This window comes from Henckelia pumila, chromosome 1, assembly GCF_033568475.1.
Source record: "Henckelia pumila isolate YLH828 chromosome 1, ASM3356847v2, whole genome shotgun sequence".
NCBI lineage: Eukaryota > Viridiplantae > Streptophyta > Magnoliopsida > Lamiales > Gesneriaceae > Henckelia > Henckelia pumila.
In genome coordinates, this window is record NC_133120.1 from 104,017,473 (window position 1) to 104,032,056 (window position 14,584).

General features: G+C 43.1%; 2 protein-coding genes across 2 annotated transcripts; both read left to right on the forward strand.

Annotated features, from left to right (window-relative positions):
- Window positions 1-7,130: 7,130 nt before the first annotated feature.
- LOC140874920 (probable LRR receptor-like serine/threonine-protein kinase At1g12460) lies at window positions 7,131-10,344 on the forward strand. Its single transcript, XM_073278407.1, has 2 exons — window positions 7,131-8,650; window positions 8,738-10,344. The coding sequence occupies exons 1-2, from the start codon at window positions 7,479-7,481 to the stop codon at window positions 10,212-10,214; spliced, it is 2,649 nt and encodes an 882-aa protein (XP_073134508.1). The 5' UTR covers window positions 7,131-7,478; the 3' UTR covers window positions 10,215-10,344.
- A 2,320-nt stretch (window positions 10,345-12,664) lies between these two features.
- On the forward strand, window positions 12,665-13,711 carry LOC140871238 (uncharacterized). Its single transcript, XM_073273653.1, has one exon. The coding sequence runs from the start codon at window positions 12,665-12,667 to the stop codon at window positions 13,709-13,711; it is 1,047 nt and encodes a 348-aa protein (XP_073129754.1).
- The last annotated feature ends 873 nt before the right edge of the window (window positions 13,712-14,584 follow it).

Here is a 14,584-nt window from a genome sequence, read left to right on the forward strand (position 1 = left end):
GATGGGCATTTTTGGAAATCACTGAATTCGGATTCAGAAAATTTATCTTGACTTTAAAAGATGCAGAAATGGTTTCTGTGCACATTGGTGACATTGGTTTATCAATCTGAGTCACGATGAATTTTATATTAATTTCTGAACATGCGGGCTTTGCTTGTCAGGCTTGAACTTATTACTAATGGGCCCTAAGCTGTTAGCAGCCCACATTATAAATAAGTTATTGCAGTACAGAAATTACACAACAGAGGTCACAAAATTTTCGAAAACCCTAGCTGTTCTCTCTAGGTGTGGTCGTCCCTCTCCTCTCTCTGTTCGAAAATTCCAGCCTGTGAATTTCGAATTTGCAGTCTGGTTTAACGGATCAAATTCGTTAATTCTCTTCGTAGAAACTTCTGATAGATTTTCTAGTGCAATCTATCAGAGGGATTCGAATTCTTTTCGTGGACCTGATTGAAGAATTGTTCGTCCATCAGTTCCTGGGATATACAACAAGAGCAGAGTTATCTGTTGGTGTCCATAATCTCGTTTCGAGATTCAAGGTAAAAATTTAATTGTTATTTAATTTTTACACGCACAACTTAATCGTAAAGTTTTGATACCCATGATATGGAATCGTTCCATATAAAATTTTAAAAACTTCCGCTGCACCGGGTATCAATTCTGATTGATCTGAACACCGTTTTCCAACAGCATATATAAGCCCTTGGCATTATATAAGCCCGGGAAGTTCCAGGCCCCGGCACCCATCATAAGCCCAAGGCATATATAAGCCCTTGGCATTATATAAGCCCGAGAGATTCCAGGCCCCGACACCCATATTAAGCCCAAGGCATATTTAAGCCCTTGGCATTATATAAGCCCGGGAGGTACCAGGCCCCGGCACCCATCTTAAGCCCAAGGCATATATAAGTCCTTGGCATTATATAAGTCCGGGAAGTTCCAGGCCCCGGCACCCATCATAAGCCCAAGGCATATATAAGCCCTTGGCATTATATAAGCCCGGGAGATTCCAGGCCCCGGCACCCATCTTAAGCCCAAGGCATATATAAGCCCTTGGCATTATATAAGCCCGGGAGGTACCAGGCCCCGGCACCCATCTTAAGCCCAAGGCATATATAAGCCCTTGGCATTATATAAACCCGGGAGGTTCCAGGCCCCGGCACCCATCTTAAGCCCAAGGCATATATAAGCCCTTGGCATTATATAAGCCCGGGAGGTACCAGGCCCCGGCACCCATCTTAAGCCCAAGGCATATATAAGCCCTTGGCATTATATAAACCCGGGAGGTTCCAGGCTCCGGCACCCATCTTAAGCCCAAGGTATATATAAGCCCTTGGCATTACCTACTCTTTTATTTATATATAAGGCATTAAATAATGGATAACAAGAACAGATGAGTTACATTGACAAAGGATTACGAGAGGAGGGGCTCCTACGGCCCAATTACAAATAATAATTCAAAGTGCGGGGTTATTAGAGGGACCGGCATCTGCAGTTGTCTGAGTCGGGGTAGCCTTCGCATTTTCAGCTCCTTGGGTGGCGGGGAGGGAGTCGATGGCCTTATCCAAGTCGGGAAAATCTCTCTTGTCAGAAGACCATAGGCCAGCTTCCTCGAATTGATCTCGGCATTTGTAAAATCCGACCTGGAAAAAGGTGTACGATCTGTCCACCACTGCCTCTTGAAACTCAGCAGAAGATAGGAAAGTTGATTTGAGCTCTTCTTCTAACTTCAGGCGAGTTTCCAGAGCTGACACTGCTTTCTCCGCTTTATCCCTCGCACTGGCCGCTTCAGCTTTAGCCTCTACAGCTCGGTTCTTAGCCGCCCTCAACTCAGCCGTAGTGGTGGCTAGAGCATCTCGAGCCTACCCTAGATCAGCTTCAGAGCGGGCACGGTCTAGCTGAGCAGAGTGAAGACCTTGCTCGGCTGCCTCCAGGGCTGAACGGAGGCTAGACGCCGCTTGATCATGACTTTGTTGTGCCATCATCAAGTCCTGTTCCAGTTTTTTGATCAACTCCGCGGCAGCCCGAGACTTCTCAGCCTCTACGTGTGCCCGATCAATCTCAATCCGACCAAATCTGGTCGCGTCTTCATAGCTGTCCACCAGCATATGCAGTCCCTGAAAGCAGAGGTATTAGAAATAAAAAACAGAACACGTTTGAGGCTAGGAGAAGTAAACTTACGGATATAACCCGGTTGGTGCCCTCGAAATACTTCACATTCGGGTTTTGGTTGTAGAGGTGGAGCTGCTCCGCAGAAGTCAAGAGGTCCTTCAGCATCCGTACTCCCCGGCCAGAGGCCCCGGCTTGGAATATATTTTTCCTCGCACCAAAGGGACTAGATCCCTGGGCAGCCTGGTAGAAGGGGGCCAAGGGGGGGAAAGAGGGAGAGGAAGGAGCCACCTCTTCTGGGTCACTAAGTATGACCATTTCTGGCTCCTCTATGGCCTTCCTCTTCCGCGTCAAAGGAGAGGAGGGACCAGCAACAGAAGGAGCCTGATCATTCTTCACCCCTGCCTCCACAGATGGAACTGGCAAGGGAACAGCAGAAGGTGAAGGAGCAGAGACCTCGGGGGTGACAACGGCAGTGGCAGCCTCCTGACCTAAGGCTTGTTGAGCCCTACGTTCCTCCGCTAGTTGAAGGACTCGGGTCTTTCTAGCTGCCTCTGCAGCCCTGGCTTCTTCTTTTTCCCGGACAGCTGCCTTTTTGGCTGCCCGTTTTTGAGCAAAGGCCTGCTTCATCAGTCGAGATTTTTTCTTCTTAGGAGGGGCTGGGGATGCTGCGCAAAAATGATAGAAATCGGTACATTAGAAACAGCATGTAAGAGAAGCAAATACATGGTAACAGTAAAGCATACCAGAGACTGGGGCCGAGTCATCATATTCATCAATAATCCGGTTAACCGGATCCGTTACCCGGGCACCCAGCTCGTAGTCATTCAAACTTTTTTCCTCCAGGAGAGGGGCTGAAGGAAACTTCTGGTTTTCCACTAGCTCTTGGAATCGGAGGTAGGGTTCCTCCAACTTATAATTTTTAGGGAGCTTGGGCTAAAGAGGAAGGGCTGTCAAGAATTGGGTAGGTCTGGTTCGGGCACCAGGGAGTTGAATATAAAAGAATCTTTCTTTCCATCCCTTCCAAGAGGAAGGGGTATCATCTAGAAACCGGGCATTCTGCCGGGCATTCAAAGAGAAAGCCATCTCAGTGAAACGACAGGCATAATAGTAGTGAAAGATGAGAGGGGTGATGGCTAAGTTGTTCGCTTTGAAAAGAACGTAAGTGGCAGCCATCATACGGAAGGCATTGGGATGAAATTGGTTCAAGGGAACCTTGTAAAAAGAAGCAATTTTGTAATAAAAGGGATGAATAGGGAACCAAAGCCCATTCCTGAGCTGTTCCCTGAAGAAGGTATAGAACCCCTCGGGCGGCCGGTCAGCCCGACCTAGGGGCCCCGGAATGAGAATAGAGTACGCAGGAGGAATGTTACCCATAAGCCTAAGTTCCTCTATGGATTTCGGGCGTAGGGTACTGGTAAAGTGGGAGAACCAGGGACCTTCGGGGTTTGGTTTGGGCAAAGGAAGGAGAGACCCAGAGTCAGAGATTTTAGCCTTACCCTTGTCCTTAGAAGGCCCGATTTTAGCCTTCTTCGGACGAGATGAGGAGGGGGCTACTGTGGATTGGACAATGGAGGTAACAGGAGGGGGAGAATCGTGGCGTAAGGCCTCGGATTCTATATCAAAGGAGCCACGAACGTGGGCACCGGAGGTTGAAGATGTGGAATTTGACATGTTCAAGAGACAAGGAAAATTTAAGGTAAGATAGACAGAAAACTTACAGAAGAAAGCAAGCTTGCTACGCGGAGTCGCCGGAGCCGGAGAAGCTTAGAAGCAGGGAAGGAATACGTGAACGAGGAAAGTAAAGAAAAAGTGAAGAAAGGGGTTTAGTATTTATAGGCGAAGAGCTTTAATTCTGGCCATAGATGAAAAGATAATCGAAGGGTAAGGGTGACCTTGGGAAGTTGAACCGGGCAGCGTAATGATGACGCGGGCAGTGGAAAGGACAGGTAACGTCCTCTGACACCTGCCCATCTTTTCAAATTCTAGGGTTAACGTTAGCCCTATAACTTTTGGACATTAATGGGGGATACCCCAGGAAGGCCGTGATAGCAAGGCCTTGAATAGCCAGGGGCAGGGCTGTAAGTCAGGACAGCGAGTAAGACTCTAGCCCGACTATTTTTTGGATGATTAGTGATGCCCCGGGGGGCAGGAACATAAAGAGTCAGGGATTACAGGGTTGTATTAAAGCAAGGGTGGCGGGACTGTAAGTCAGGACAGCGAGTAAGACTCTAGCCCGACTATTTTTGGGATGAGTAGTGATGCTCGGTAAGCCAGGGGGCAGGGCCACGAATGCCCCGGAGTGGCAGGGCCGTATTAAGGCAGGCCAGAAGCCTCAGGAGCCCGGGGAACCAGGTCTGCAGGACTTAGATAAGGCCCGTGTTTTAGGGGCATGATCCCCACGATTATCATAAACCCGAGCTTTTCGGGTTCATCGTACGTGACAGGCGAACGTGGGCAACTACCGCACCCACGATCCAGATCGTGGCCACTACCCTGGAATTGCGGAGTGATACTCTCACTCCAAGGCCTATAAATACCTGGTCACATATATTTGTAGAGGTATGTCCATCTAAACTTCCAAAGCACTATACTCATTTCTCTAAAAAGCCCACTCTATTTCTAAGTCTAATTTAAGCATCGGAGTGGCCCCGTCGGAAACCCCTCCGGCGCCCCACTAACGTGTTTTTTATTCCCTTCCTTAGTGTGTAGATCATCTTGATTAAGGAAGGACAGCTCATATATTACCTCCATTAGTCCGATCACCACGTCAGGCCCACTTCACTACCCTGATAGCCCGGGCCCTGGTTTTACAAAACCATCATCATATATATTACACGCTCTTCTAAGAGTAACTTCTCACTAACGAATGACATATATTACATATAAATTTGAGGCATTAATTACCATACCATCACCACATCATGAGTGAATGTATCAAACTTTCATAGTGCATATATGCATATATGCATATCTGCTCTCAATTTAGTTTTTAAAATATTTTATTACGCATATGACGGTCTGTTTGTATTCTTAATCACATCTATTTGGCTTGAATTCCATGCGAACTCCATAAAAATATACAAGTAATAGTTGAGCCTCTTATAGCATAACGTTAATTTTTACGGTATTTCCTTTCACCTCGTGCACTCGGATCGATGCATATTATGTTACTTACATTCATACTTCATAGGTCACTTTCCCATGTCGTGTGCTGTAGGTTTTGAGATTAAGACCGAACAAAAATCAAATCGGGAAAAATGTCTCACTTCTCATTTTGATTATATTCCTTCTTTTTCCTCACTTTTAATAACCAGCCTTTTGTTCTAACGTATTATATGGAGTATTTATCAGTTTACTTTATTGACAGAATATTTCATTTTTTGTCTCTTGATGTCAACTTTTTGTCTTCAATGAAGGTGTCAGCTTGCGCCTTTGTTCCTCCATGAATATTGAAATATAACACCAATTGATGATCAAACTTTAAACATAATACAACTAAATTAATTAATGCTTTTCATTCTCATACTTGCGTTACATCTATGTTAACATATATCGACTACTCATTTGGAATATGAGACTTTAGTGCTAGATGATTAATTACCTATAAACCATCGGTTAGATTTTATGTACATTTTTAAACCTTTAAAACAACAAAAAAAAAATGGGATTCCATGCATGCGCATAATAATTCGAAAAATTGCATTTGAAACCATATGATAACAAACCCATCAGAATTCTCTTTGCATTTTCCAATGTAAGCATTCTTTTTCCAACACTTTTGATTGCTTGTTTAGGGAAGATGAGGCAACATTGTGCATGAATATTCATTGATGGATTTGTTTAATTGGCATGCACTGTGGGAGAGAGGGAGTAGATCAAATTAAAAGCTGGCTGCAACAAGACCCTCTATACCTTGTGGGGATCACCATCTACCCTTCTGGCCCTAACACTTAATGCATGTTATTTATTCATCTGCCAAACATATATTATGATATATATATACATCTTCCACTTTACAATTCAATCAATGCTTGCATGCCACACAAGTTGATATGAAAGGGGTGTTTTGGAAACAATTTGAAAATTACTATGATTTTTGGGCATATAAAAAAAACAGCAATATTTAACTATCAAGATTTATGGGAATGGGTATTGATCAGTTAGCAAAGAGTTGAGCAAATGCATAAAACTATAACATGAAGTGATTCGAATTAAATTGTACCAACCTCTTGCCCATTCTCATTTCATTTTCAATCCCTTTCCATCTCATATACATTAAATTTCTTGTCTTCCAAAATTTGGGTGATGAAATAATTATGATTTGAGGCAGTGTTGGTGGAGGTGAGGTGACATGGTATATGGGTTGTTGGAGGGAATAAATGCTTCTTTTCTGTGATGAAACTGACATTACAATAAAAGCATATAAGCCCAAACTCTATGCAAACAAAGTACTCTTGTTGCATAGGCACGTTCACATAATCAACTCTTATTTATGAGTTCATTTCTTGAAAAATAGCATCGTAATTTTATGATATATAAGAGATTTGTGGTGATGGTTAGCATGTACCTTGAATTTCTAAGACTTATAATTTCTTAAAACTTATTCTAGTATTCGCATTGGTATCGTTTTCATCGGTAAGTGAAAATCGTGTACCATAATACATTGTGGTTAGCCTCAAATTAAGAAATTCGAGTTTTGATGTTTTCAAAATTTTCTAAATAAAACATATAAAACCCATGGTAGCCCCCCAAATCTTTTTTTTTTTTAAATCTTCATCTCTTTTCCTAAAAATTTTTATTTTAGTTATTTTGTGTTTGAGTTTGGTGACCTCAAAACCTCGTTCCAAACTTAGATACTGATTATTGGATTTATTTACGTAAGTATGCACACTTCACAACGATTATAATATTAATTGATTTTTAAAAAAATGGTGCCTCTCTCATGCTTCTCTTTCCAGCCAGTCCACGCAATTTTTTATTTTCCATTTCATCACACTACACAAGCATGCCAGCGCAAACACACAACTCTTCAGCTTTCTCCAGAGTATGTAAGCATTAAATTTAAGATTTTGACAACCCCCCTCGAGCGAAAAACCACCCAAAGTTCCAAATTCAATGTTCACATAACATAAGAAAGATTCATCCCACAATTGATTGCGTTAAGAAATTTTTGTTTTTAGCACTTACTGACCAATGCAATTGAATTTCTTGAAGTTATCTGGCAAGATTCAGCATTGGGAATGCTACCCATTAACAAAATATTGCAGAGTTTCATGAAGGAAAGAGTGAGGGAATTTGAAGAGGCGGAGATCAGAGGGTTGCAGAAGTGGATCCAGCTTATATAATGCTGGGGTTATGTAGGGAACATGAGAATACTAGGTACAAATTTCCACTGCCTGGTTCTTCTTTTCGTGTTTTGTTCGCTTGAGTTTTTGGTAGTTGTAGTGTCCCCGATTACTGAAAAGGAGATTTTGCTTCAATTTAAGGGCAACATTTCGAATGACCCTTATGATAGTTTAAGGAGTTGGGATCCTAGTAAAAGCCCCTGTCAAGATTATAGTGGTGTGTCTTGTAATTCAGATGGAAATGTGGTGAAGATTGCGTTGTGGGGCACTGGTCTTGGTGGTGTGTTGTCTCCTGCATTATCTGGATTAAAATTTTTGAAGACTTTGACTTTGTATGGAAACAAATTAACCGGCAACATTCCGTTTGAGTATGGTGAGATTGATTCTTTGTGGAAGATCAACTTGAGTTCCAATGGACTCTCTGGATCAATCCCAGAATTTCTTGGAGATTTACCCAACTTGAGGCTTCTTGATTTATCAAGAAATGGGTACAATGGGGAGATTCCTTCGGCTTTGTTCAAGAACTGTTACAAGACCAAGTTTGTTTCTTTGGCACATAACAATCTTTCAGGGTCAATCCCTGTTTCTGTTGGTAATTGTTCGAATCTTGAAGGGATAGATTTGTCTTTTAATGGTCTCATTGGGGGATTGCCTTCAGAAATTTGTGACATTCCGGGAATGATGTACTTATCTGTGAGGAGTAATTTGCTATCTGGAAGTGTTCAAGACCAAGTTTCGAAGTGTGAAAGCTTGGAGCTTTTGGATCTTGGCAGCAATATGTTCACCGGACTTGCACCGTTCGAGGTTCTTGGATTGGCAAATCTTACATATTTCAATGTGTCCTGGAATGGGTTTCAGGGGGAAATTCCAGATGTAGAAACTTGCTCTGAGACTTTGGAAGTTTTTGATGTTTCTGGGAATGAATTATATGGTGAAATTCCCTCAGGCATCACTAAATGCAGTGGCCTTAAGTATTTAGATTTGGGTTTTAATAAGCTTAATGGAAGCATACCAGCTGACATTGCTAATATGAAGAAGCTCTTGGCAATTCGATTGGCATCTAACTCGATAGATGGGACGATTCCTACGCAATTTGGTAGTATAGAATGGCTTGAAGTGCTTGATTTACATAGCCTCGAACTTGGTGGTGAAATCCCTGATGAAATCAGCAATTGCCAGTTTCTTCTGGAGCTGTGAGTCCAATCCCATTTTAACATAACCTGTTTATATCTGAAGTTTTATTTTATTCTGACTGATAGAATTTTTAAATATAATTGCAGGGATGTCTCTGGAAATTATTTGGAGGGAGAGATTCCGCAAAATCTTGATAACATGACATACCTCTTGATTCTCGACTTACATCATAACCAGCTTAATGGAAGCATACCATTGACCCTCGGAAATTTGTCTAATTTGCGTTCTTTAGATTTGTCTGAAAATATCCTCTCCGGTCCAATACCTTCAACACTCGAAAACCTGAAAAACTTAACTCATTTCAATGTCTCTTACAACAATCTTTCTGGTTCCATCCCTTCAATTGAAACAATTCAAAGCTTCGGTTCCTCCTCTTTTTCCAACAATCCAGGTCTTTGTGGTGCTCCATTAGAGAACATGTGCACTACCGGTGCTCCTCCAGCATCGAGGAAACCGAAGCTTAGCGTTTCTGCAATTATTGCTATAGTTGCTGCAGCCTTGATTGCTACTGGTGTTTGTGTGATCACCGTTATTAACATGAAGGCTCGTGGGAGAAGAAGAGAAGATGAAACTATGGTTGTGGAGAGCACTCCATTAGCTTCGTCTGACTCGAATGTCATCATCGGTAAATTGGTCCTTTTCAGTAAAAATTTGCCCGCAAAGTACGAGGATTGGGAAGCTGGCACAAAAGCGTTGCTCGACAAGGAATGTTTAATCGGTGGAGGTTCCATTGGAACTGTGTACAAAACAACGTTTGAAGGCGACGTATCAATTGCAGTGAAGAAACTCGAGACATTGGGACGGATCAGGAACCAAGATGAATTCGAGCATGAAATGGGACGTCTAGGAAACCTTCAACACCCTAACTTAGTTGAGGTTCAAGGCTATTATTGGTCAACAAGCATGCAATTAATTTTGTCCGAATTCGTTCCGAATGGAAATCTTTATGATAACTTACATGGACTCAGCTATCCTGGTACCAGCACCAGTGCCGGTAATCCTGAGTTGAACTGGTCCAAAAGATTTCACATAGCTGTCGGAACAGCTCGAGCTCTAGCCTATCTTCACAACGACTGCAAGCCTCCGGTTCTACATCTCAATGTCAAATCGACCAATATTCTTTTAGACGAAAACTACACGGCCAAGGTTTCCGATTATGGCTTGGCGAAGCTGCTCCCTCTGTTGGATAGTTATGGACTCACGAAAGTTCACAATGCTGTGGGATACATTGCACCGGAACTAGCTCAAAGTTCCAGGCTCAGTGATAAATGTGACGTTTATAGTTTCGGGGTCATTCTGCTGGAGTTGGTTACTGGGAGGAAGCCTGTGGAAAGCCCAACTGCCAATGAGGTAGTGGTGTTGTGTGAATACGTTCGAGTTTTGATCGAACAAGGCTCGGCTTCGGACTGTTTCGATAGACGTTTGAGGGGGTTTACAGAAAACGAGCTGATTCAGGTTATGAAGTTGGGACTAATTTGCACTTATGAATCTCCTTCGAGGAGACCAAGCATGGCCGAGGTTGTTCAGGTTCTTGAGTCTATAAGAAATGGTTCGGAATCATAAACAGTAACAAGGGAGAACTTTTAGTTATTTGAATGGTACAAAGAAACATAAAATTCTTTTGAATTTATATATTCCGAAAGTTACTGTCACCAATTGTTTGTAATTTGGCAATAATATTATTCCATTTTTTGTAGCCTAATAACCGAATTCTCCAACAAAGTTGTCTATTTTTCATTTCTTGGTTTTGCCTATTTGTAATCTACATTATAGATTTTTCTAACTGTGCTTAAAATCGGTGCACTTTATGAAGTTTGAGATCAGTCATAGCTTTTATTCATCCCATGTTTGATTTATATTTTGTAATATTTAAATTTGTTTATGATATCTCATGAGTAGGCCCATCAAGAGCTTGAGCCCAATGAAGGCCCATAACCAAAGACTAAGGTCCGAGTCTCATGTTTAGAGGTAGGGCTGGCTCGTCAGGGGATGATGGAAGAAGATGTATGTTGGCTCCTAAGGGATGAAGGATAGCCCCGTCCAGTTGGACCTTAGACGTGAGGTATCTAAGGTAAGTCGAAAGCTTATGGCAATTTGAAAGGGAGGTGTGAAAGAGTATATGAAGGCAGCGGAGGAGAGGCTCGCCTAGGGTGGGCGAGCCTCAGGGTGGGCGTCCCCTAAGGCGGGCGACCCCTAGGCTGGACAAGCTTGGTTTTGTGCTTTGAGTTGTCTTTGGAGGGCGAGCTCTAAGAGAGAGGCGCGTGAGCTACACGCTCGTGGTCCCCTACAAAGTGTTCGTGGTCCCCTACTTTGCTTCCTATAAATACGGGTTTGCTCCTTCCATTTGATGGAATTCACTTTCATTTTGAGGGGCGCCTAAGCTCCTCTTTTTCTTATTCGTTCACGTCTCTGACTTGAGCGTCGGAGGGGCTACGCCGGGATACCCTCCCGGCCCCTTCTAATATTATTTGCTTGATTTCAGGTTCATCTCTAGACTCGAGGCTTTGGGCTTGAGTGGGATCCGGACCATCAAATTTTAGTGAGTATCACTTGGCACCGTCTGTGGGAAACTTTGAGTTGAGACATAGAGATGGTTGGAAGGAGAGGGAGTAGAAGAGCTCACACCACCTCATCTCGCCTAGGGCCGATGCAGGAGGAGCCTCCCCCTAGGAATACGGTGGGAAGTATGACCTTGGAAGAGTTGGGCCAATTTATTACTAAGGTTGTGGGAGAGGCCTTGAAGAAGAATCAGGAAGTCTCGCAAGGTCAAGGTCGTGAGCAGGAACAAGAACGAGAGCAAGAGTAAAAGCAGGAGCAAGAACAAGAGCAAGTGCAAGTGCCAAGAAAGGATGAAATGGCTCAGCGAAGTCAGGTAGGGGGAACCCTACCCCCTCCAAGCATGAATGACCAAGAGAAGGAGGAAATGTGGAAAGAGATAAAGGATGTTGAGACAATAACTTGGGAGCAAGGGTTCAGCTCTTAGGAAAGAAAGTCCATTTTCCCTTGCAGTTTTGGAGGAAGAACTTCCAGCTAGTTTCAGAAAGCCAAGCGTGGGAGAGTATGATGGAAGTACGGACCCGGAGGAGCATATGGGAAGGTTCGATAACGCCGCCCTATTGCACCAATACTCCGATGGTATAAAGTGTCGAGTATTCTTGAGCACGCTGGTAAAGTCCGCCCAACAATGGTTTAACATGTTAAAGCCCGGGTCCATAAGGTCTTTCGAGGATTTCCGCGTGGCCTTTATGCATCAGTTTGCTAGTAGCAATAAATACCAAAAGAACTACTTGAGTTTATTTGTGATGAAGCAACATGATCAGGAAAATTTAAGGGAATTTATCCAACGCTTTAATGGTGCAGCTTTGGAAGTGCCGACTGCTACTCCTGATATAGTGATCAGCGCCTTCACCCAAGGGTTGAAAGGAGGTGAATTCTTCAAGTCTCTAGTTAAGAAGCCTCCATCAAGTTACGATGATCTTTTGGCACGAGCGGAGAAGTATGTGAATTTGGAGGATGCTCAAAGATACAGGAGGACTGAATATAGGCCAGGGGGTAGTATCGTGGAAGGGGCAGAGAAGGGGGGCAGAAAACGTGGGGTGGGAGAGAAGGAGGATGATCGAGCTCGAGGTAAGAGGCAGTTTTCAACTTATGTCCCCTTGGCTCCAAATAGGGACAAGGTGATGGGGGTAGATGAAGGAAGAGGAAGGCAAGAAAGTTCGCAAAGGGTGGATGAAGGCTCTAAGATCCTTCCACTTGCGAGGAGGGAGAGAACTCCTCCAAGAAGCAATCAGGAATTTCGATCACCTCCGCGGCGAGGTCGGGTCCCCCCTTGGGTAAATTCGAGAATGGAGGTGCCGAGAAGACAGATGGAGGGTCAAGTTCCTCCTCAAGGGCTTGACCAAAGAAGGAGGGTGGATGAGGCTAATAACCCTACCAGAGGTATGATTCATATGATTTCATGAGGCGCTACCGATGGTGACTCCGGACGGGCGTGTAAAGCACATGGAAGGAGGATGGAGAACTTTGAAATATCTGAGGAGTCGAATTTACCTCCAGATCCCATTATCAGTTTTGGACCCGAAGACCTTCGTGGTGTTGTGGCTCCGCATAATGATGCTTTGGTGGTCACGGTCACAATCGCAAATTATGATGTGGCGAGGATATTTGTTGACAGTGGGAGTTCAGTGAATGTGTTGTTCAAGGGGACGTTGGATCAAATGAAAATGGAAGGATTTGAATTGGAGCCCATCTCAACACCTTTGTATGGATTCACGGGCCATGCTATTCGACCGTTGGGCCAGATTTTCCTCCCAGTATCCATGGGAAATGACCCTCGACGGGTCACCAAGATGGTGAGCTTCACGGTAGTGGATGCTCCTTCCTCATATAATGGGATTTTGGGTCGACCAGCTATGAAAGATTTTAGAGCTGTGGCTTCTACATATCATCAAAAGCTTAAGTTTCCCGTAGGAAGAGAGGTTGGGATGTTGCGTAGGGATCATAAAGTGGCACGCCGATGTTATGATGGAGTGGTGCGCGAAGAAGGAAAAAAGACACGGGTGGAAGTCAGCATGATACGGAGGGGTGGGGCTATGTTAACAGTAGCTAGGAGAGAGGTTCAAACCCTGGAAGAGGAGGAACCTGAAGTAGTGGAACTGGGGGTTAGCGGAGAGAAGCTTAAGATTGCTGCTGATTTGGAAATAGAGGCCAAGGAAAAACTCATTATTTGCTTGAAGGCTAACCTTGATGTATTCGCTTGGTCGGTTCAAGAGCTTAGAGGTATAAAACCAGCGGTTATGGAGCATAAGTTAAATCTCTTATCCGGAGTTCGGCCTGTAAAGCAAAAGAAGAGGCATTTCGGACCCGACAAGGATAAAGTGATAAAGGAGGAAATAGGAGAATTGCTTTGGGCTGGGCACATTCGAGAGGTGCAATTTTCTACTTGGCTATCGAATGTTGTTTTAGTGCCCAAGAGCTCGGGTAGATGGAGGATGTGTGTGGATTTTAGGGACCTCAATAAGGCATGTCCAAAAGATTGTTATCCGTTGCCTCGAATATAAAACACGCAATATTAATAAAAATCCGTAACCCAAAAATTCAAACTCATGCATGAAAAAATAAACATAAATAAAACTTTGAAATATGTTTTAAAAACCCTAATAAAGTATCTCAATATAATAATAACTCTTCCATGCGACGGTCACGGGGCCACTGCCATGCTTGCTCATACATCCTCGCCACCAGTAGGAGCTACAAATGAATTATCGTACTCACCTGCACCATATAAGCATAGTGAGCCTAGAGGCTCAACATGTCTAAATCTTTGTAACAATGGTTAAAATAATGTATCACATAATCATACTAATACATATAATCATCATGAATATGCATGCATGCTCGTAAAATAATGCACCATGAATTCTTGCTAGCCATAATTATGATCATCATACATACATCATAACTAATCATACATAGCATAAATTGAGCATGTCATAATTATAAAAACTGTGTAGGTCATATCCATGAGTGTGGCTCGTAATCATGAGCGACTGATCAGTCTAAGAACCATCGTACGTGGCGGTGGATAAATCCACCTCTATGCTGGTAGTAAACTACCTCTGTGCAAGTGATAAAACCACTTCTATGCCGGTAGTAGAACTACCTCTGTGCCGGTGGTAAACCACCTCTGTGCTGCCACATCACTTCAATTTCCATAAAAATATTTTTCATGCTCAATTCTTAATCATAAACACATCATAAAATATTTCATGTATGCATGCACTTAAAATATGTCCATAATATATATTTAATTAATTTTAATAATAAATATACTTATACTTAAAATAAACTTCATGCATAAAAAAAAAATTAAATATATATCCCGGACTTAGTTAATTTTTACGGGTTGGTCAGACTGCTGGCCCCTTAGAATT